The sequence below is a fragment of the Chaetura pelagica genome, unplaced genomic scaffold (assembly GCF_000747805.2).
Source record: "Chaetura pelagica isolate M959 unplaced genomic scaffold, ChaPel_1.0 scaffold281, whole genome shotgun sequence".
NCBI classification, from domain to species: domain Eukaryota; kingdom Metazoa; phylum Chordata; class Aves; order Apodiformes; family Apodidae; genus Chaetura; species Chaetura pelagica.
The window spans coordinates 53,524-76,237 of record NW_009952058.1 but is presented as its reverse complement, the minus strand read 5'-3'; the positions used below and the strand labels follow the sequence as shown (position 1 = coordinate 76,237).

The window sequence follows — 22,714 nt, the reverse complement described above, 5'->3', positions numbered from 1 at the left end:
AGAAGAATATAAACTCTCAGTGAACACTATTCAGAAAAGATTATCTTGCTAATCTTTTAACATGAAGTATATGGGGAGCCGTGCTGCTTGTGGTGCATCACAAGAGTGCTTGCAGCTATCTCTAATTGATGAAAGAATGCCCTCTTAATCAGATTTCCTACACTTTGTCTGGCATCCCAGGTAGTCTTATTATTCAGAATGAGAAGGGCATTCTGAGTAAAAGACACTGAATAGTTAAGATGGGTATTTGTCCCTAGATATTTGTATTTAAAAAAATTAATACATTCTTCCTATGGGAAATGTGGGAGGAAAAGAGGAAGTGCTCTCTATCTTATTCAGCAGCATCCAGATGCAGCTGGAAGAGATTAACTTCCACACACAGCATTTTTTGTGTCTATGTGCAGTAGAAACTTAATTACAACTAAAATATGCAAAAGCGAATAGCTATTATGAAGATGGCAGCAGCATTTTCCACAAGACCGAAGACAAGCCAGAAAAAAAACCCCAGCCATGTAGTCTCAAGCAAATCATATAGGTTTGGTTGGTTTGGGGATTTTTTTGGTTTTCCTGTCTTTCTAAATTTTTAACTCTTCAGGCTTCTTGGCAACAGAGCCCTCCTGGGCTTTTTGGTTGTTCCCCTCCCCCATCCCATCCTGTTTATTTCTGTGACCCGAAATGGCATCTTTCTTTAAGAAAAATACCCAAGGATGTCAGAGAAAATGGATATATATTTCAATTTGCCCACTTTAATTCAGTTAGTTTAACGAAAATGCAGGTGAGTATCTTCCAACTATGCTAACAGGCTATTCTGATTTAAATTTTAATACTATAAGTAAGCTCTAAGCTACAACCAGGCAACAAAGAAGCACAAAGGTGTAAACTGCTGTTAGTACACATTTTTCCTCTTAGTTCTTACAAATTATTCTGTAGAAACTTGTATTACCTAGCTCATGTGTTTAAATAACAAGATTATGTGATTAAATTGATTAGTCAGTCATCATGTCTGATCATTGCCTGTGATGACAATTACATATAAGGATCACCCTTCCTCAGTGTCTCAAACTTGTAACATATCTCCACATATAGCACTTAATAACTTATTAAAAATATTTCCTCCCTGGACATAATAAAACAAAATCTATGATAAAATGCTACTTATGCTGATAATGCTGCTTTTTAAATTATTATTATTTCCTCCTTACCCTCAAAATTAGGGGCTCATCAATGTTTAACTGATAAAAATGTCAGTAATTTGTGGAACTCACTATTTCAGTACATACATCTGTTCCTATAAAGCTACTTTGTGTTTTGCAAGTAGCATCCTAGTATCGTTATAAATACATCTGCAGAGAGGCATAAATAGCTTTTCTTGTTTCTGTGACTAAAGCCAGAGTAAATTTTAAATTTGTAACTTCCCCCTACACATCCCTTTAGACGTAGAATATAATAAACTTGTATTTGTACATTAAGTTACAAGAGACACGCTTTGCCTTGGCATCTGACTGAAACCCAAATTTTTAGAACAGGCTTATTTCTGACCTGGAATGATCTCTGACATGTATGGGGAGGGAAGGCCCATCTATACGTGAAACTTCTGGTATTTCAGGAAGATGCTAATGTAACTGCTTGCATTGCTTCCTAAACAACCAGACTCCAAACAGCTTTTCCTGCAGGCCCTGTGTTCCGCAGGCACTTGTTCAGGGCCGGCCATGCCCTCCGCACAGCTCGGTGCTCTGCAGCTGCTGAAGTCCCTTGATAAGCATGGCACTATGTGAGTCCTCCACCTGCCCAACACAGAGAGATGTGCCTCTGCACAACACTTGCATACCCTAACTCTTCCCATAAAAGAGTTGTTCATGTGGCTTAAGCCTTAGCTGCATGTTGAAATGAGACAGGTCTGCCTTCTGTTTGTTTAAAAGTACCTGCATGTATAATCTTTTATTTTCCTTCTTCCTGCAGGTGTTCCTTTTGATCCAGAGTGAGAAGATAAAGAATGATTTTGTTTACCTTAGCTGGCTAGCTCGCTGCTGTGAGTCACTTTACCCTCAACATTGCAGAATAGAGTGCCTCTTCTATTGCATCAGTCTTGGCAATCCACTTTCTTAATTGAATTGTAGTTGGATTCAGGACTGCGAAAGTGAAAAGCTGATTGCGTGAGTTATAGCGTGGGTGATTTTTGCACCTTTCATACATCTGGCTTTAGTGAACAATTACTGCTTCAGTTCAGTGCTGTTACAATTCTGTCAAAGCAGCTGTGTCCTAACCAGTGAACCCTTTTCTTCTCAATTACCTACTCAATTGCTTGAGTGAAGATTTTCTGTCTTAAAGACTGAGTTACAGCTCTGAAACGTTCAGAGTAAGACATAAAATAGAAGCATCTGCACTGGGTGAGGCACAAGGGCCTAACTCCAAGAGCAGTCAATGTCAGATGTCTAGGGAAGAGAAGAATCAGGCAAGCGTGCGTGGTATTTTTCTTAATACCACGTTACTTTTCTTGTTGTCCAAATTCCTGTCCCTCTGTGATAGCCTCTGTAATTTCCATCATGTGTTTTCTTTCAGAAACTTTTCCATTCTTCCCTTGAAACCAGAAATTTTTTTTCTGTATTTAATATCCTATAACAAATTCTATTTAGTATTTCCAAGTCTGTTTTTAAAACATTGCAGAATATATCTCTGTACAGGTGCAGCTGCAGTGCCACATGCCAAGTAGTACAAAGGTGGGATTTTCTGATGACTCAGCTCTGAAACTCCCTAGGCTAATCTCTTTTCCTTACAGTGCCTCCGTACAAAAATGTTTTCGTCATACAATTTTCAGTAGTTGTACTTGGAATGTAAATATATTTGTTTTGGGACATTATGCCATATTGCAGATGTGGTCAACATCTCTAATGTGATCTGTTCAGGCAGATGTGACACACCTATGGGTGTATATCTATGACTCTTTTAGGACATGCCACTTTATTTCCTTTTTCAATAAGCTGTGGCACTTGGTTGTGTTTGAGTGTTTTACATATGAATGTTTTATGTGGGTTTTTTTGATGGGAGAACTCCCATTGCAAAGAGTTTATTCAGTAGACAGTGTTCATTGCTTTGATTCTGTGCTGTAGTAGTTCTTTGACATACATCTGGGGATGTAGAAATCTCTGAAGGTGCCCTTATTATACAGGAAGTATAATCAACGCCGCGTTATCAATTGGAAACTTTCTAGCTCTTTTATGAGGGCTACGTATTCTTCTGTGTCTGTCTTAAAATTTTGATTTTTCATTCCCAAACTGCTGCTAGAATTCTTTGCAGAAATGACAGTTCAGTGATGAGTATAGTTATATTTCTGTGTCAAGTATGTAAATTATTTTTAGATTCTTCTGGATAAAAGCTCCTGAAGAAATCAGAAAGCATTATAACACATTCATGTCAGAGTATGATTAGGTATTGAGTAATAAAGAATTAAATGCTGAAATACTTCCAAAGGGCAAAAAGTACCAGAAATGCATCTTTTTGGATGCTACAGTTTTGTTTTGGTTTTTTGTTTCATATTATTTTACTATTTATACCAAATTCTTCTTGAAGAGAAAGTTAAAAAACATTGAATTAGCACAATACTCCATTTCTCTAGATAGATGGGTCGATATTTAGAAATTAAGACCTGGCTGCCACTCTGTAAGGTATCTGGAGCTGATAAAAGAAAAGTTGATCTGATGTCTTGCTGCCTCCTAAATGGGCAGTGTATGGACACTCTTCTGTTATTCTGCTATTTGGTATTACATATTTACTGTTGGAATTACCACCTCTTCTACTTGCAACATATGTATCGGCACAGTGGGCACAGATATAATAAACTAAACAGCTCCTCTTTCAAAAAAGCACAAGAGTGCACCGTGTGTGAACAGCCAGCTGCTCCGTGAGTTGCTGGTGAGACTTCAAAAAGAAAGGAATACCTGCTTTCATTTTCTTTTCTCCCAGTACTTGAAATGAGTCTGGAATTACCAATATCAACCTCAGATTCAACGGAATGGGTTCTTATCTCCAGAAAATACAATCTCAGAATGATTTGTGTTCAAACACCCCAGTGGAATTTCCACTAGCTGAGATGGAAGATTCAGATTATTTTCCTTCTAATTGTGTATAACGATGAAGTTTAAAGTTAAAGGCCAATTAAAATTTCTAGTCACACAGGCAGATTTCAAACCAGCACAAAATCTCAGACATTTGGAAACCTTTTTTCTAATAGATGCATAATGACAAGTTTTGTTATGCTTTGGAGGGGCTTCATGTCCCGTCCCCCCTTCTTGGTTTGCTGTGATTCATGGGAGCTGAATGTTTAGATTGAGGTGGGCACCAAAGTATTAAAGGGTTCAGTTCAGTGCTAAATAATTTTTATCTCACCATCTAAATGGATTGCCATGTTTCATTGTCCTGCATAAAATAACTTCTCTAATGCTTTCCATTCTGATCCTTAATCACATCTGAAATCATGAGAGTTGTGCTTATTGCTGTATCTGTGAAATATAAATTGAGATGTAAATGCTATAATTACTGCTTTTGACGTTGGTATTCTCTGAACTGCTGTTATCACTAGTAACACAGAAGGACGAGTTTTCCTTTCCCAACTTCATGCTTACAGAGTGAGGCATGCATTTACATTAAACAAAGAATTTTAGGAACATTTCCACCTGCCACTGAGTATTTTGCATGTCATATTTTTTTCACAGTTCCAGCTTTTTGTTGTTATTACAGATATTAAGAATAAGAAACCGCAGATGGCCTGGAATCTCTATCTGAAGATGGAGACCTCAGCTGAGTCCTTTAGCCTTTTGCAGCTCATTGCAAATGATTGCTACAAGGTGAGTCTTCTCTTCAGAACTTGGTATATGGTGTGTTAATTCAGTGGCTTTACCAACAGACCTTTTTTTTACACTTTCCATAATTGTAATCAATAGTGAACTTTCTTTTATAACAGTGGGATGTCTAATAACGTAAATAAGTTGGCAAGGATTAATCAGTATTTTAACCTGTAGGCCTTCTTGGTAGACAACCCACTGATTAAAGCTTTGGTAAATTACTGCATGCTTGAGCTATCAAGTATAACAGTTTCTTCTACTAGGGATTCATTGTTCATAAAAATTGCCAGAAACTTTTAAGAAAAAAAAATCTAGCATAGATTCAGCAAGGAGCCTCATGCTACATTTTTTTCTAGGACAATGTTTTTTTTTCCTTAAAGCTTGTAATGACAATGGGAGATACTCCTTTGTTGATAATTAGGAAGTGGAAAGAGAATAACCCTACAACTACTATTCTGTCTGTCCAAGTAGAGCAAATAGACACAGTGTGTGTGTAATCATCAGGAAGCAAACTACTCAGAAAAAAAATGGTGAGCTTAACTGCCTGCTGTATCAGGATCCCTGCTAACACAAAATAGTTCTTCTTTTGAACCTTTCTAGAGGGGACTTTCAATCAGATGAGGTTAGACTAAGACATCAAACATTTTTAAAAGTCAAGCCAGACAAGACTTTGTCCACTTTATGAGACTTAGCTCTGATTCAGGTTTTCTTGCTGTTCTGCAAAGCATGGAAAAAAAACATGGCAGTTTCATCTGCAGGATGAGCATAGAGGCATACAGAAAAAACTTATTTGAGAGGCTTGTAAATTGCACTTGAGAAAGGAAAAAAATATTGTCCTATGTAAAGAGTACTGCTGTGCAAGATTTCAAAAGACAATAATAGAATGCTGTGCCTAGCATCCTCTCTGCCATCTACAAGGATGATTGCAGTCTTTTGGGACATAGAGGACCAGCAGCTCAGTGTAGGAAGAAAAGGATGTTCTTTGGAAAAGTGTAATGGTGAGACACGTTTTCAGAGTGTATTGGCCAGACCTTATATCAGAAGGTGGACTGAAGTTATTTGGGGAGCAACTGTTTTGGATTTAATTTAAATTAAATCTAAATTTAAAATTAAAATTTTCTGATTGTGCAAATATAGTAGTTCACTGTTTTAAGAAGTCAGATGTGAGAAGAAGAGCAGAACACAGATATAATAAAGCTCCTGGATCTGGTTCAGTAGAGCCTAACACAAGTGAATATACAAAAACTAGCAGCTATTAGCACAGGCTTATTAGAGATACAGTGACCAAACTTGCCATGATAAATGAAAGATACTAAATCTATTTTCCTGCTTTTCTTCATGTGACAAAGTGACATGTTCTCAAAGTCCTAACGAACACATAACTGAAAGTCAGAAAATCTACCTTGTGATCTCAAAAACATTCTTCTAAAACTGAGCAAATGATCTCTTATACATCTTTTAATTATTCCATCCACCATCTCACTCCACAAGTCTAGATGTTCAAGCAAGTGATTGTGCCTCTGGTGTTTCCTGTAGCTGTCATTTTTGAAAGCAAGTTGACAATCAGACCTTACGTAAAATCTCTCTCTGGACCATTTTAAGTCTCACTTAAATCAGTTTAGTACTTTGTCTAAATTATTCTCAAAGCCTTAATGTACTCTAGAGGAGAAGCAGCTCCATGGTTTAGATTTATCTAGAGCTCTTAAAAATGCACTTACAGGACTAAATTTTTCAGCCTAATTATGTGTCTATATATGGTCATAAATGACTGCTCCAAAGACCAAGGAATTTAATTTCAAGAATGATTGCTGTAGTGTTATAATTAATCTTTCTACTCTACCAGCTGTTTGCACGCCTTCCACTAAATGGCAAAGCCCATGTTGTTTGAGTTTATGTAGCATTCTCCAGTTGTTTCTGAAACATTAGTTTATATGAGTGGTCCACAGACAGCACCAGAGCTGTGACTTAATAAGGCAGTTGCACTAGGCTGCACTCAACAGAACGCTGAATGAACATGGATGGAGCAAGGTCAACAGTGTCCTGGGACTAGGATGCTGGATGCCCTGTTGCTATGCTGAGAGAAGTTGTTCCATGAGGGAGCTGGGATGCAGGACTTCTGGCTAATACTGCTTCTCATGCAGTAGCCCATCTTATCCACTTAAGGAACAGCAGATGACTTGGGGTGAAACATTTCCTGCTTTTATGTCAACTAGGAGGAGGACATAAACTGGTATCTGCTTAATGGAACTAGATCAGATGCAGGTTTGGAGAGATCAATATTCATCTTCTTCTTTTTAGCTGACACATCTGTGACTGTTTATATTCACTGTCTTTATTCCCATCCATTTTAGTGCTTGCCAGTCACCTGTGGTTAAAATCTTCATGTACATGAAGAAAAGTACATTACTATTCATTCTGCATACCCATGTTTCTCTGACTAAAGTATCCAAACGTAACTCCCACAGCCTGTCCTGTTTTCTCAGCAGATGCAGGCTTCCAGCCACCAAAGGATGGGAAGTTGTACTTAGTGTGCCTTCTGTGCCCTCACATGGGAATATGCCAGCCACAAACAGCATTGCTAGTCAGGCTTGCCCAAGTGAAGAACACTCAGTCACAGATAAGGCCCACATGAGCTACACTGTCTTCAAAAGCCACAGTTACTCTGGTCACTCCTTTCACACTGACTGTTGCCAACCAATTTGCCTCTTGTTCCCAAGTAGAGAACCTAAGACAGAAAAGACAGGGTACACAGTGGATTTTCCTATGCTTGGGAAAATTTTAGATTATTGAGTCACTGAATCTTATTTTGTACTGTATGCTAACAGTGAAGAAAAAAATCTAGCTCTAAATTAAACCCAGAAGACATGCAAATATTTGTCTGTGACCATCTCTACATGACAAAAAGCAGTGCAGTTTTCAAGTGTTTGAACTAGTTTGAAGTTGATATTCTATCAAGGACTTTGGTCTAGTTGGTATGACACCTCATTAAAAAAAATGTTCTGCAACCCAGTGTTATCTGTGTGTGATCAAAACAACAGTGTTGATCATTGCCAACTAATAAGTTTACAGTGCAGTTTGACTACAATATGTTCAAAGACATAGACCAGTGATGTTATAATGCCACCTGTTTCCCTGAGAAGAACTCAAATGTGCCTATTCTGTGTCACTTGTTTATTGCCTGCAGAAAAACAGGAAAATGAACATTGCTTCCATGACTTACTGCTGATTTAGGGAAATGGAGCTCAAAATTTTTAATCCTCTTCTGAAAGAGAGTCATATAGTCAGGAATAATGTTTCACTCTCTGTGCAGATGCGTCAGTTTTACTATGCAGCCAAAGCGTTTGATATGCTGGAGAAACTGGACTGTAATCCTGAACACTGGGAAGGCAAGAGAGGTGCCTGTGTGGGTATCTTTCAAATGATCTTACTTGGCCAAGAAGCAAAGTGAGTATGCTGTGTTCTGTCTGAAATTATTTTGCCCTTTTCCTGTTTCCAGTTAGCTGTAAACCAGACTCATAATCTTAGCTTTAGGCCTGTGGATCCTCTTCCAATTCTTTCTTGACCTTTCAGAGAATAGACACTCTGGCTAGTGGCTCCATATGCAAGTGTGTCATCCACACCAACAGATACAGAATATTTGGTGGAGAATAACTTATCAGTGAATGCTATGATCTATAAGAAACCACAGTGCACTAGCCATTATACTAGGAAGATGTATGTTACAAATGCAGTTATGTTCATGAGCTGAGGAAAAAGAACCTCATTTCATGTTGATGGTGTAAGAATGGAAAACTGCCCCATGAGATTTCAAGGTTCAGAGAACAAAGCTAGGGGAACAGTTAATCAGTGATGTAGGAAGGACATGATTTCTTTAAACAATTAGTAGAGGAGACTGTATTTTCAATAAAATTTGCTTCCTGAAGACACAGTATCAGACAAATAAACTTATTTGATGAAAGCTTAAAGGAAATTCTCAGCGTTACTGATAATTTTGCTTTTGGCCCATTTCACTGGATGGGAGAATGAGAGAGAGAAATGAGGCTGTATTTAAGAACTGTTCCTTCATTAATATTTGCTGTGATCCCCTGGCCAAAGTTGCTGGTTCATACATGGCTGGTAGGTGTGTATCTTGGCTTCTATGCCTTCCTTGTATTTGCTTCTCAGCTCAAATAATCTCATTAACTAGTGCACCCTTCCAGTGTCCTTTTAGCAATTACTGCAGAAGATGCAGTAAAATAGGCAGTTTGCCTGTTTTTCAGTATGGATACAAGTTCTTGCTGTAAAGTAGCTGGCAAACTGCAGCTTCATACTGGTTTATTCTATTAGTAGTGCTCATTTCCATATTACTAATATTGCATCTTGCCATACTGAAGAGTAGTAACATTAAAGAAAATAAAAAAGGAACTATTTTGCAAGAGTAAAGATTTATATATAAATAGACATATGTGTACACTAAACTCCAAACTAATTTCATTATGCTGATTTTATTTTTTTTTTCCAACTTCTTATTTCTCTGCTTATTGCAATTGTATACAAGACCTTTTCTGGGGGTGGGGTTGGGCCGTAATCTACTGTACATTTTTACCTATTCCTGCCCTGTAGAGCAATGGACCTCTCTGTCTAGGAGAGGTTTTGTTTTGCAAAGTAGTTTGGATGTGCGTAGTTGTTTGTTGTATCAGTTGAGTCTCACCTTCATTTAAATCCTTGCTTTTCACCTTTGCAGAGAGACCCTGCGGGAAGTAGTGCATCTTCTGAAGAGTACTGGTAATTCTCAAGTAGAGTACATTGTCCGTATTATGAAAAAGTGGGCCAAGGAGAACAGAGTCACAGTCTAACTCAGTGCTATGAAATGAGCTGGGTCAGTTACCACTGTGTGTGGCTGTGAGGTGCAGGTCTTGATTTCTCCTGTGCATTCTGGGTATCTCCTTCCTTACAGGACTATAGACTATCAAGCAGGTTGGCCCAGCTGAGTAACTGCGTAGTGTAGTGAGATTGGAGGACATCCAGCAAGCATTTTTTTTTTTTCATTCAAGATTTATTGGTACTTTGTGTTGCACCACTCTCTTCCTCATTCAAAGTTTATAATTTTTTCAGTGGTAATTCTACTGTCCATAAGTCAAAGTGCTCCTCAGATATTCCCCAGATTTCTCAACATAAGTTACTGGTGTGCCTTGTGGAGTTGATTTTTTCCAGCAAGTTTTCTGGCCTCTGGAGAAGAATTATTTTCTAAATAGCAGTCTTATCTACTTCAGCAATAGGTGGAATATGGCAAGTAGAGAGGATGATGGTGACACCCAAAAGCCAGTACTAGGAGTATCATATAATACATAACTTCCATGTGTTACCTGTCTGGGGTAAAATACAAACTGTTCTGAGCATAGTCCTTTTCTTGATAAATTTCAATAACTAAAACCTTCATCTCTTATTTTTGTCTGTAAGGATTGTTTTCTCTCTTACCAGTAATTCTGAAGATGAGGGTTAATCAACCCAAAATGCTAAGCTTCAGTGTGGCTTATTTGCTTTCTAGGTTGGTAGCAAAGCACAATGATACCGTCTTTTTCAGAGCATGGACATTTGACCAGCTGTATTGTTCAATCTTGCTTTAAGGTCTGACACTCAAAACATTTATTTATGTTAATATACTTCATGTGAGTAATCCATTTAGTTTAGCAATCTGATGGATAAAAGAACTGGATGTTTTAACTAATCTTCTTCAACATTTACCACCCTAGTTAGCTATATATTTATTATACTTCTGAATTTATTATACTCTTCTGTTTTCTAAGGAGAACAGTTCAGGGAATACAAAATTGTAATAGAAGTCAACAGTTGTAACATAGAAATGTATTGGGGTTTGCTGCAAAAAGCAGTTCTTTGTTATTTGTAAAGGGAAAATCTACAATTTGTAAATTTGTAAAATACTTAGGAAGTATTTTTGTATCTTTTTGGGGAAAACTCAGAATACTGTGTTGGATAATGTCTATGTTTTGATTAAAGCTCTTAATTGAACCTACAGTTTAATGGCTTGTTGATCTGTGTTGCTTCATACTGAAGTTGTTAGTACAATCATTTTGCTCTGGAAGAGGGCAGATTTGTGACTGGTTGTTAAATGTATGTTCAATAATCAGTCAAAGGCAAGTCAGTGGCCTTGGTCCTGATTTTTATCATGGTTTGATGCTGAAAATAAGGTGACTGGTTGTGTAAGGAACATAGACACCTTTCTGCCGTATAGTATATCAGTATTTTTACTGCTTTAAGCAATAACTGTGCTATTATCATTCGGGTATCTAGAAGTACATTGATAGTTGTGGCTACTTGCATTACATATATTTACCTCTAGAAAACTGATGCACCATACTAGCAACAGTAATAGAGCCTATTCAGCATTTTAATTAATGTGGAAACAGATTGGAAATACAATTATGAGTCTTGGTACAAAGTTTAAAAAAATCATTTTGGTGGCTTTGTAGCAGATGTTAAATGAATCTAATTACTCCTTTACTGAAGCTTAACCTGCAGGAGAGCTGAGGAGCATCCAAGTCCATTGCAGACCATTTTACACATTGGTCGAATCTTCTGAAAGATTCTGACATTGCAGCACAAGGGCTTGGGGACTTATTTAAAATTCCTTGTCCGTTACTACTAAAGAAGTTCTTGAAAACTTCTCCTTTATTCACTGTAGTCACAAAGTCATATTTGATATGCTAAATAGTAAGTTTCCTAGCACAGTGCATTTTACTGCCTGGTAATTATCCTTTTGTTATTTAAGACATAAAGGAATGGGGGACTGCAGGACTTTGTCTTGACCAGTGATGAAATAAAATACATATTACATATGGTCCTAACATTTAGGGTCTTAGTAACAGAACGGATATGTAGGTACTACTAAAATGCAGAACAAGAAAAGTGCTGAAATATTTAAGTTTATTTTACCTTAGAAATATGTTCCAAGAACATCTTCCATTGTTTAATCTGAGATCATATTCAAAGAACAGAAGTTGCCTCAGCTGCTACAGAGAGGAAAAGATAATAAGGAATTTCTAAAGTTCTTCCTTACGTAGAGTTAACAAAATTTGTTCCCTATGCATTTCCATATATCCCTGAACTTAGGGAGTCAAGGTACTCTAAATAGGACAGCTAGAAGTGAAGGCAGATGTGGAGAAAAACAACAAAAATTACCTCTACAGAACAAACAGGCAGTGAAGAATGAATGTACAGAGTCAGGGAAACAGGTACATTTATTGGGTCAAGAGTAAGTGAATATAAGATTGAAACAGCGGCATTTTAGATAATGTAGTGGGAGAGACTAAGGCAGAAAGAAATTGCTGCATCATTGGAATTTCAAGGAAGAGTATGGAAAATAGAGAAACACTCTGAATAAGCATCTGATCTGGAAAACAGGATATAGAGAATGCACAGAAGGTACTGTGCTAACAGTCTTCCAATTAGTAGTGGCCAGTAGAGAAAGCCAAACCAGAATCAGTGCTGAACTGCTTTTAGTTGGGTGCTAACTCATTCCTGATAAATAAGGAAGATGACCTTTAATTAAACTTGCTAATACCCAAACAATTTTGACAATGACACACTCTGGTAAAAAGTCCCTCCCCAGCTTTTCTGTAGCCCCTTCAGGTACTGGAAGGCTGCTGTAAGGTCTCCTCGGAGCCTTCTCTTCTCCAGGCCGAACAACCCCAACTCTCTCAGCTTATCTTCGTAGGAGAGGTGCTCCAGCCCTTGGATCATCTTTGTGGACCTTCTCTGGACTTGCTCCAAGACTTGCTATGGCCTTCCTGTGTTGGGGGCTCCAGAACTGGACACAGCACTCCAGGTGGGGTCTCTCGAGTATGGAGTAGAGGGGCAGGATCAGCCCCCTCAACCCGCTGGCCACGCTTCTTTTGATGCAGACTAGGACACGGTTGGTTTTCTGGGCTGCAAGTGCATGTGGCTGGCTCACGTTGAGCTTTTCATCAACAAACACCACCAGGTTAGTCTCCTCAAGGCTGTTCTCAACTCATTCACTGGCCAACCTATATTTGTGCCTGGGGTTGCCCTAGGCTCAGGACCTTGTATTTGGCCTTGTTGAATTTCACGAGGTTGGCACTGGACCACCTCTCAAGCCTGTCAAGTCCGTCTAAATGGCATCCCTTCACTCCAGCGTGTCAACCACTTCACACAGTTTGGTGTCATCAGCAAACTTGCTGAGGGTGCACTTGATCCCACTGTCTGTTGCTGTCAAAGATGTTAAACAGCACCAGTCCCAATACAGACACCTGAGCAATGCCACTTATCACTGGTCTCCACCTGGACATCAAGCTGTTGATCACTACTCTCTGAGTGTGACCATCCAGCCAATTCCTTATCCACCAAGTGGTTCATCCATCAAATCCATATCCTTCCAGTTTTGAGACCAGGATGTCATGCGGGACAGTGTCAAATGCTTTGCACAAGTCCAGGTGGATGACATCAATTGCTCTTCTCTTGTACACCAATGCTGTGACCCCATCGTAAAAGGTCACCAAATTTGTCAGGCATGATTTGCCCTTGCTGAAGGCAATCTTTGTGTTAAATCCAGTATTTTGGCTTTCCATTAAAGTATTTGCCAGATAAACTTCAAAGTTTTGATTTGAAGGTGAATCATGAAAAATCCATAGCTTTACTTTGCAGTTTGTTCAAATGGTTAAATTGCCTTTGGTCTTTTAGCAATTGTACCTTCATTTTGAAATCAGCATGTTTGGCCTTGTTTTCTAATATTTTTTTTCTTCCAGTATTAATCTTCATTAGTCATTAAAGCAAGCATTCTTTGTTTTGGTGGGTTTTGTTGTTGTTGTTGTTGTTGTTTTTTCATCTTTAGATACACATAAACTGCAAATAAGTCACTGCTGTCTGTACTGGAGACAGCATCCCTTGTAAGGGTATTTTCCAGGCTGGAAAACTGGCAATCAGTATGTTAACAGATTTATTTATTTTTGAATGTAGTCATGAAGAACATAATTTATCCCTGTATGTGACACTGAAATATGCTCTTCCATACTGCTGCTTGCAAGTCTTCTACATGTGTACTTAATGACTGCAGTCACCCTTTTTTCCTTATTATCAGTGGAGGAGCTTGCAATAAATTGCTTCTCAAATGTGACATGAGAACTAGGGTTTTCCAGAACTGGTATTTTCCATGATACCCTTTGTAAGAGACAGCCTACTGTTAGCTCTACAAAACCATCTTTTTTTCCAATGGGTTCCATTTTCCAGCTTATGCAGATCACTCTGTATGACTATCTTATCCTCACTAATTACTAGTCTGGGTCTCTGCAGCCTTTTATTAGTGCTGTTTCCCATCTGCACCTGGATCATCAATCCATGTGTTGTATCCTCTGTCCTTCCAGGGCCCTATATAAGTAAACCCCAAAATATTCTATTAATGATGGCATATGGCTACTTCTCATTATTTGTCATTCTCAGCTTATTTAACAAGTACCTTACAGATACTGTGTTACACTATTCCTTTAAATTAGATATGTGACATGAGAAATGTATGTGTTGCATTTGTATAACTGCAATACTACTGTATTCAGCTAAACTTTTAAGAAATCCTTGTCCTAGGAGTTAATACTTCCCTTTAATTCTATATTAGATGAATCTTACAGCATCCCAGAAAGACTGGAGTCCAGTTGTTCATGGCTGCTTGCAGAATTTGAAACAACTCTTTTTTTGCCCTGTAATCACACTTAGAAGGCACACAACAAAAACTTACTTTAGATTTTCCAGAGTTTAAACTTTTGTCTAGAACAAATAAAGGAGGCAGCTCACCATCTCTGAGCAAGGGACATTTCCTGAATTCCTTATAGGTCTGTTTAATTGATGAATTACACTAGCATCTATTTATAGCTTTAAAAATAAAAATCTGTATTTAGTAAGAGCTGTGACTTTGGAAAAGACATGGTGTATTCTATGTATAAAAAGAGAACTTCTGTTTCAGTTCATACTTACACATTGCATTGTGCTTAATTGCTTCACAGTATATTATTCTTAGTAATTCTTTAAAAGAATTTGAAATAATGAATGCAGTAAAATAAATAAGGTTCTTCAAAATGTTTTTACAAGTGTATCTTCAAGAACCTGAGTCTTAAATTATTTTGACAGGAAATATGCTATGGGATAATGTGTAGCAATTCTTGGGTACAGCTCAATCTGAGACATAATAACACATACGCTGGTGTCTCTCCATTGCACTTCTGTGAACCTAGGAAATCCATGGCTTTTTTTGGAGTCTTCAAACCACACTTCAAGCTGGCTTTTAGTTAGGAAAGAGAGATGAGTGTCAGACTCCACCATCTGCTCCCTGATCACTGTAAGTAATTTCCATGCGGTCAGTTCTGTGAAAAAGCACAACAATGCAGAACTATAAAATATACAATAGCATATTTTAAGAATACATATAATAATCCTGAGATGGTTTATGTCATGTAGAAAAGAACCATAATTCAGTTATTTGAGTTACATTGCTCATTGCAGCAAGCTATAATTTTCTTTGATGATTTTGTTCTTCAGTGTGATAGGATCTCTGTGGCTACCTACTCTAATCAGTTACTTGCCTCACATTTGTTGGTGAGGATATTATATGGGGTAACCATTATGTGACAAAACACAATGTCGTACTTTGCAGATTTAGTGAATTAATATCACATGAAGTAAATATATCTCTTGAATATCAATCCATGTGTTACAGCTGTGTCTAAGAACTTTTTTTTTTTAATTAAATTGCAAAAACTGCTAAACCACATCTTCAAACTTCCTGGTATGTCCCAAATACTGCAGGTTATCATAATATTTATATTCTACAAGTTCAAACTTCCTTTTGTCTGACTTCTTCATGATGCCACATGTGCTGAACTCAGTCATCACTGAACAGATTGCCGAGTTCTTTATATAAAACAATTATTTTCCCCACTATTTAAAGGCAAAAGAGCTATTTTCAGGTCACAGCAAAATAATTTCTGAGGCAAGCTTTAAAAGACTTCCCACTCAGTTTAGCTAGTTATTCCCAAATAGGTTCTCTCACTGTGTCTGCTTTTCATTTTCATTTTTGCACGTTCTCCTTCACTGCCAAGTGTTTTCCCTTCCCATCTATCCATTAGTGTGACTGGCGTTACAGGAGTACCACAAAGTATTGCCAGAGACTGTCATTTTCCACCTATCTCTTCCTCCCCCCGCATCACCACTGAGCATTACTTGCCATGTTCTGCTTCCCAGACGTTCTTGGCAAGATTTGGTCAGATTGGTAAAATATGCTAAGTCCTAAGGAGGGCTGGAATTCAGTACAACACTAAGAAATTACTCAGTCACTTAAACTGGTGAGGAAGTATTCAGGTAAGTACTCAATATAAATTAAATATGATAGTACAGTAACTTATCAATGTAAGGGAAAGTTATTTGAGGCCAGGAAAATGACATTTGAAACAAGCATTTCTGATACGTACTATCCACTCCATTGTTAAAAATCATCCCTACTGTTGCTGCTATTCTACACTTGCTTTAATATGCTCAAAAATCTTTATCTTTCTTACCTTTTCCCAAAATACAGCTTGAGAGTAAGAACAACTTGAGGTGGTAAGAAGACAGTTTAGTAAAACGCTTTTTAAATTATGTGCGGAAGATTGTTTTTCATAAGTGATTTTTCAGATGCTATTTTTATTGCTGTGGCAACTCAAAAGCAGCTTTGTGTTGAATCTGCAACCTCGGTATGTAGTTAATTCTCAGTGATGAATATGTGCTTTGCTTTTGAAGGCAATTTGGTGTGGAAATAAAATCACAGAAGTATGAAAATGCTGAACTGCACATGCAAAGTACACTTCTGACTATTCTGATGGTAAGCTTGTATGAATGTTTAAAATGTGGTAATTTGTTTATACAATCACCCTCAACTGTCGGTGATAATGTGCACTTCTTTAGATTTAGAACTTTATGTAAGTAAAAGCAGTTTCCAAAGTGCTGAGAGGCATTGAAAAAATAAATAGTTTGGAAATTGGATTTTTTGTGAAATCAGTCTGAAAGCCAAAGGAGAAACTAGTGAAAAAATAAAGAAAATTCCTCCAAGGTCACATCCAAATATTACTTTGTATGTATTTATGATTCCCAGAAGGCTGCTTTGCAACTGACATATGCATTATATGGAATTCTTCTTTTTAGGAGCGTGAATATTGCTTGACAGTTGTTTCCTGAACAGTAACTATACTGATTTTTAATATATTACAGCATTTATTCAGTGAAATAAGTGTCTGATAGTTATTAAAATATCTGTACTTCATAAAAAACCAGAGCATATCATAGTGTTGAGTGGTGTGATCTGTTCTCATGGGCACTCAAGAGAGTGTCTTGTGCTAGGTCAGCACTCACAAGAGAAACCCTCAGCAAATCCATGGCACATTCTGTATTGCTGAGAATCACCTCCAGACCCTTTTACCTCTCTCAACAGCATTACTGCTACTTTTCGTGTAGAAATTGCCATTCCAGCTGAGAATTCCCGCCACGGCCAATCTTTCTCATTCGTGTTACAGGTGGGTGGGGTAGCTACTCGAAATTGTGACTCATATATTCTTGTGTGGTTTTAATTACTATTAGAAGAATTAAACCAGCAGGCAACAACAGAGAGATAAGACAATAACCTGCCTCCAAAGTTTCAGACAGGCTGGTAATCTTCGGCTGCCTCCAGGGTTGCTGGCTTGATGGATCAGGCTTTTTATCGGAGATAAGCATCCCCTGCTGGAAGGATCTTTAAAGAAATGGTGCAAATGAGGAAAAAACTGAGGGACAACTCCCCGGAGCAGATAATCCCTCTCAGTCTCTGTAAACATCTAGGTGTTTTTGTACTGTCAAATGAGCAGGTGTGAATCATAAAAGACCTTCCATTAAGGAAATCTATTCTTTCCCAAGTCAGCTCCTCTTCAATTTTAAACTCAGTTTAAGTACGCTTTAATTGACATTGTTAGTCACAATCAAAGCCTGACAGGCAGATCCTCCTCAGTTTAAGTTTCAGCACCAGTTCATTGATTTTGCTCCCTTCCTATACATTTGTATTTTTAACGAAAAAATCTTTGTTGTTGTTACTGGGCACTTGTCTACAAAATCTCTTCTATTTTTATTTCTGATGTACTCTCTCTGGCTATTATTTATATCTACAAGAAAATTCCAGGGCTTTAGCTAAAAGTTTATTCTATCTTTGATAATTTGGTTGTTTTCATTTTCTTGTGATCACTTAGAAGGTATCAATTTTTTTTGCCTCTGTTTTTTACTCCTTCTTAGAAAACTAAATGTTAAAAACCTGTAAGGAGGAATTTCTTGGTGATTTTAAACCTCAAAGCAATCTTCACTGCCTGACAGATAAAACCGTTCAGATGCTGACATTCCCAATTTAATTTCAGTTAAGACACGGAGTCCACAAACCACCTAGAATCATTACTACTGGAGAAATTTACAGCTTATTTGTCAGCCTCAACTGAGTTCACCCGTAACCTTAGGAAAGCTTAAAGACAAAATTTGCTTGCTTCCTCCAGCAAGAAATCTTGACACCAAAAGCAGAAACAATTATTAACCGCTAAGTAAAAAGTAAGATGTAACTAGAAAAGTATTCTTGTTAGTTACAATTGACTTATCTGAGGGAACAAATTACCTGCGTTCTGCCTGGTAAATGCACCTACTGAAGAGCTGATGCTTAATGTCTTAATAGCTCACCTCCTGTTCGGGATGGAAAGCTGCTCCCAACAGCAACTTCATTGAGCAGTTTGCTGTTCCTCGGTGAAGATGCAGATCCTGCCATTTTCTTTCACCTCTTTTTCTTCCTAATCTGCTGTTCCATGTAGATGCAGCATTTGAAGCTTTTTATTTTCCCTCTGGTTCCCTTAAGCTAACATTCTATTTATTAGCTTAAAGAATGTTATTATTTGGGGCAACATTACCACATTCTGTAGATCATAAAAATCACTAGTCCTACAGAAGTTGTGTCAGTTTTGACATTCTCATTGAGAAACTGCACATGAAGCAAGGCAGCTAACAGATAACACTCCCCACCTTGGATGAGGAATTCACACTGCTGTGACATGCCCAGTCCGATGAATCACTTTATTTTTCTAATGGTCATTGAAATCTTGAACTTTTGATCTCTTGCTATGCTCTGCAGGAAACAGTATTTCTAACTACAAGGATTTATTTTTATTTTTATTTTTTCAAGGACAGTATCCTCTAGATGAAATACATTATTTTCCAAAATGGTTTGCAGGGCATTGGTGCTTGGTTTGGAGGAAGGTGTTTTTGTTATTTTTCCATTCTGAATCCAGCAGGAAGCAACTTAGTGTAGGAGAGAAGATAAGTTCAGAAAAACCCACACTTTAATCTAGAGAGCCTCATGAATTAGATTACCAGAAATGCCAGCCACAATATCACTGCCAAAGAGTCTTGTGATGCAGCAGCAGTTCTAGTCAATGATCCACAATCATCATCCCACCTGCAGCTGTACCATCTCCTGACACAGCAATGAAAGCAGCAGTTGCTGTGGCAGCAGTTCCAGTTAAAGGATCATGATGATCATGATACCTGGTTGGACCATAAGAAATCAAGATACCAGAAGGATATAGTGAGGGAGCAACCATGGAAACCACCCCAAGGCCCAAAACTGGTGGAAGTATCTCTTCTGAATGGCTGAAATCCATCTGGCACAGTACCTACCCCAGTGTAGGTCCCACTGCTCAGCTCAGGCAAAGCAGAAGAGCAACTGCCATCCCACACCACCTAAGCTTGAGTGGGGAAACTTATTGATAGAAGTAGAACATGTTTTCCCCCACATTCCCATCCAAGGACAACAGCTCACAAAAGTATTCAGCCTTTGAAATGGAAAGCAGCCTCCCTGGAGACAGACACAACTGATCATCAGGACATCTTTGCCTTCTGATGGGCCCCTGTGCCCACTGCTGGGGGTCCTCAGGCCCAGGGGAAGCTGTACAGGCAGAAGAGCAGCTTCCATCAGGTCCAGGAGAACAGCCAGCACTGGTCTATAATGAAAGAGGGTACAGCTCTGACTCTTAATGTAATGAACACTAAGAGCCCAAAAGAAAGAGAGACTGCTGGAGGGTTGTCTTGCAGACAGAGAATCCATTTCAAGACAGAGCAGGAGAATCCCACCTGCACCAGGGTAGAGGCTTCTGGTGCCTTACTGGGCTTTCTCCATTGTTTTCTGTGTTTGAAACAAAGTCAGGTCAAGAAACTTCCACTCACTGATGTGGCTGTAGCACCTGTAGTTCGGAGCATCCACTTCTGTTCTTCCTGGCTTTCACCAATAAAATAAAAAGCAGCTTCAAATTCACCTCAAAATTACTCTCTTTCTGCAGTTGTTACATTTTAGTTAAACTCTTAATGTACCTCTTTTAAGAGCCGCTTTCGTTAAGTGTCCTTCAGATAACATACAAAAGGAAGGAATCTGTATTCTACATAGGACTATTTTAGCACGGTCGTATCTTAAGAGAAAGCAAAATAATTGTCAAAACATGTTTAATTACTTTTTTGTATTATTATTTTGTGCTCCACTGACAAGTGCAGCACATTACACATTGTACTATGTGCAAACAATACCTGAGCCAAAGCTTAAGCTCAAAGAACAAAACAGGTAACTGAAAAACAATTATGGAAAAACCACAAATCTAACTCCTCTTGAAACTGTTTGATATGGCACAAGCCTGGAACCCTTCTGGTGTACTCAAAACTAAATTCCTGGAGAACTTCAGGTCTAGAGGATTTGATTTGTTTCTTGGGAGTCCTTTCTGAGTGCTTCCAGTATCTTAAGACTAAATGTAATGATAACATATTCCAGTAACTGCTGTTTCTTTCCAATTTAGTTCAGATCCTCAGATCCAGAGCAAGCTGTCTTTGGTAACTTCACTTTAAATTCAAAGATCCAGAACTGCTGTTTGCCTAGCTGCATAAACAAATGTTGAGCCTCATGAAAAAAATGTGTGTTCCAAGATGCTCAGAGGTCAGATAGCATATAAATATGAAGGTTTATTTATCTAATTAAAATCCCAGAAGAGAGAGAGGAAGAGGAGGTATATAAACAAACCAGTAAATATCTGTGAAAACCTTAGATGTGAAAGGCTGCTTCTACTATCAGAGTCTGCAATCTCATAACTTAGACCAAATGGCTACCTGAAACTATTTCCAAGAACTACTTCTGTTTTCCTGTAACCCTATCATGGGTCAGATGAGTTATTTCTATCCAGCTTTTTTTTTTTTTTTTTCCTACTTAAAAAGTGCGTTAAAAGTGTGTTAAAGCACCAGGATGTGCTTCCAGGCGTATCTACACTATAACCAAGTTAATTTAAAGTCCTGAATTCAGAGACTTGAAAACTCATTTTCTTGTGGAGTGCCTGATACTTCTGAGTACATATCTTTGGGAACTGCAAGACAGAACTGAGTTTTAGGTTGGATGCTTATCTTCACTCCTTCCCAAGGATATGTCCAAGTACTACCTGTGAACAAAAATTGTTGTATTCATGTACTCATTCCAATGTCTAGTCTACCATCTTGCAATTGAAATCAAACATTCAGCAGAGCTGTGTAAGAGCCCATGATTTCCACCTAAAGACTTTTGTTTCCAGAGCAATAAATTGCTCTTTTACTGAGAAAAGGCACATTTCTATTACCACAAGGCTCAATGACATAGACTACGCAGAAACTTTGATGAGAACTAGAATCTCACTGGCAGGAGCTGCAGGTTTGGAGATTAGTGATACTCAGTTTGAATCCAGAAATATACTGCCTACTATGTGCATTATCAGGTAGCTAGAAATTCTCCACAGGAGAACAAGTGGGATTTCCAAATTATTTTGTGATGCTGAAAGTAAAAATGTATTTAAGGAGTATCTCTACTGAGCTTGCTAGTCAAGCTATAACATGGAAAGTGTTAAGATACAACAGGTGCCTTTGACTATAAAGCTCAAAAAAGTCTTTCAGGCCTCAAAAGGAGACAGCCTACATTCTACGTTCCTCAGGTCACTCATTCCACTGACATCCTGCTGCAAGCAGTATTCCAGAATGTCCTCCATTCCCTCTTAGTGAAATCGTAACTTTCAAGAACTCTGTTCTAGGATCACGGATCTTCTCCAGAGTCTAGATTAAAGCAAATAGTCAAGTCAAAAGACTTCATACGCAGTGAGAGGAAAGCATCAAGTGCTGTGATGAAGTGTCTGTAAAGTAAAGTGCTGCACAGAATGGTCTGCTAGAATTATCCAAAATAATGTATGTAGGTAAATTGTTTGCTTTGAATGAGTACATTTTTTAAAAGGGAATAAAGCACTCCTGCCTAGTATTCTGAGGCTAAAAAAATCTCTGTTCCAATGAAGCTGGAGAATACAACACACGTGAGGCTGTTCATAGCTTCCTGAAACTTCCCATGGCACACCTCCATTTGGAACCCCAGCCAGCAGCCTGCCAAAGCGGGCGGTGACAGACTGGAACACTGGCACTGTTTGCAGGCAGCTCTCGCTCACCAAGTCTCACTGCTGCTGCTCGTTCCCTGCCTCCCTTGCCTTGTCCCCCGCCAAGAGGACAAGTCGCCCTCACCAACCCGCAGCCCGGGCACGGCCGCAGCACAGGGTGCCCATCCTGAGGGCAGCCGCGCCGGACTCAGCCCTTGGCAGAGCAATCCTGCAAGCCCTGACCTTCTCCGCTGGCCCAGCAGCGCTTCACCCCGTGTGTTCACCGACACACCAACCATCGCCTCCCCCGCAATTCAGCCGCCGGTCATGTCTAGGGTTTAAGTGTTTTGTTTCTTCCCGGCGACTGACGCGCAGCTGTGGTGCCGAGGAGGCCTCGGAGCACCTTCCTGCGAGCAGGCCCCG

At 38.6% G+C, this 22,714-nt stretch overlaps 2 protein-coding genes across 2 annotated transcripts in view; both read left to right on the top strand.

Moving 5' to 3' along the window:
* TTC26 (tetratricopeptide repeat domain 26) overlaps positions 1-9,673 on the top strand; it is a 48,225-nt gene extending 38,552 nt beyond the window's left edge. Inside the window, exons 14-17 of the mRNA XM_010003915.1 lie at positions 1,960-2,029; positions 4,735-4,841; positions 8,149-8,282; positions 9,562-9,673. Of these exons, the coding sequence (XP_010002217.1) occupies positions 1,960-2,029; positions 4,735-4,841; positions 8,149-8,282; positions 9,562-9,673 (423 nt within the window). The remainder of the gene's footprint in view (positions 1-1,959; positions 2,030-4,734; positions 4,842-8,148; positions 8,283-9,561) is intronic.
* A 9,799-nt stretch (positions 9,674-19,472) lies between these two features.
* The window catches only part of UBN2 (ubinuclein 2), a 47,627-nt gene continuing 44,385 nt past the window's right edge, over positions 19,473-22,714 (top strand). Inside the window, exon 1 of the mRNA XM_010003903.1 lies at positions 19,473-19,556. Within this exon, the coding sequence (XP_010002205.1) occupies positions 19,473-19,556 (84 nt within the window). The remainder of the gene's footprint in view (positions 19,557-22,714) is intronic.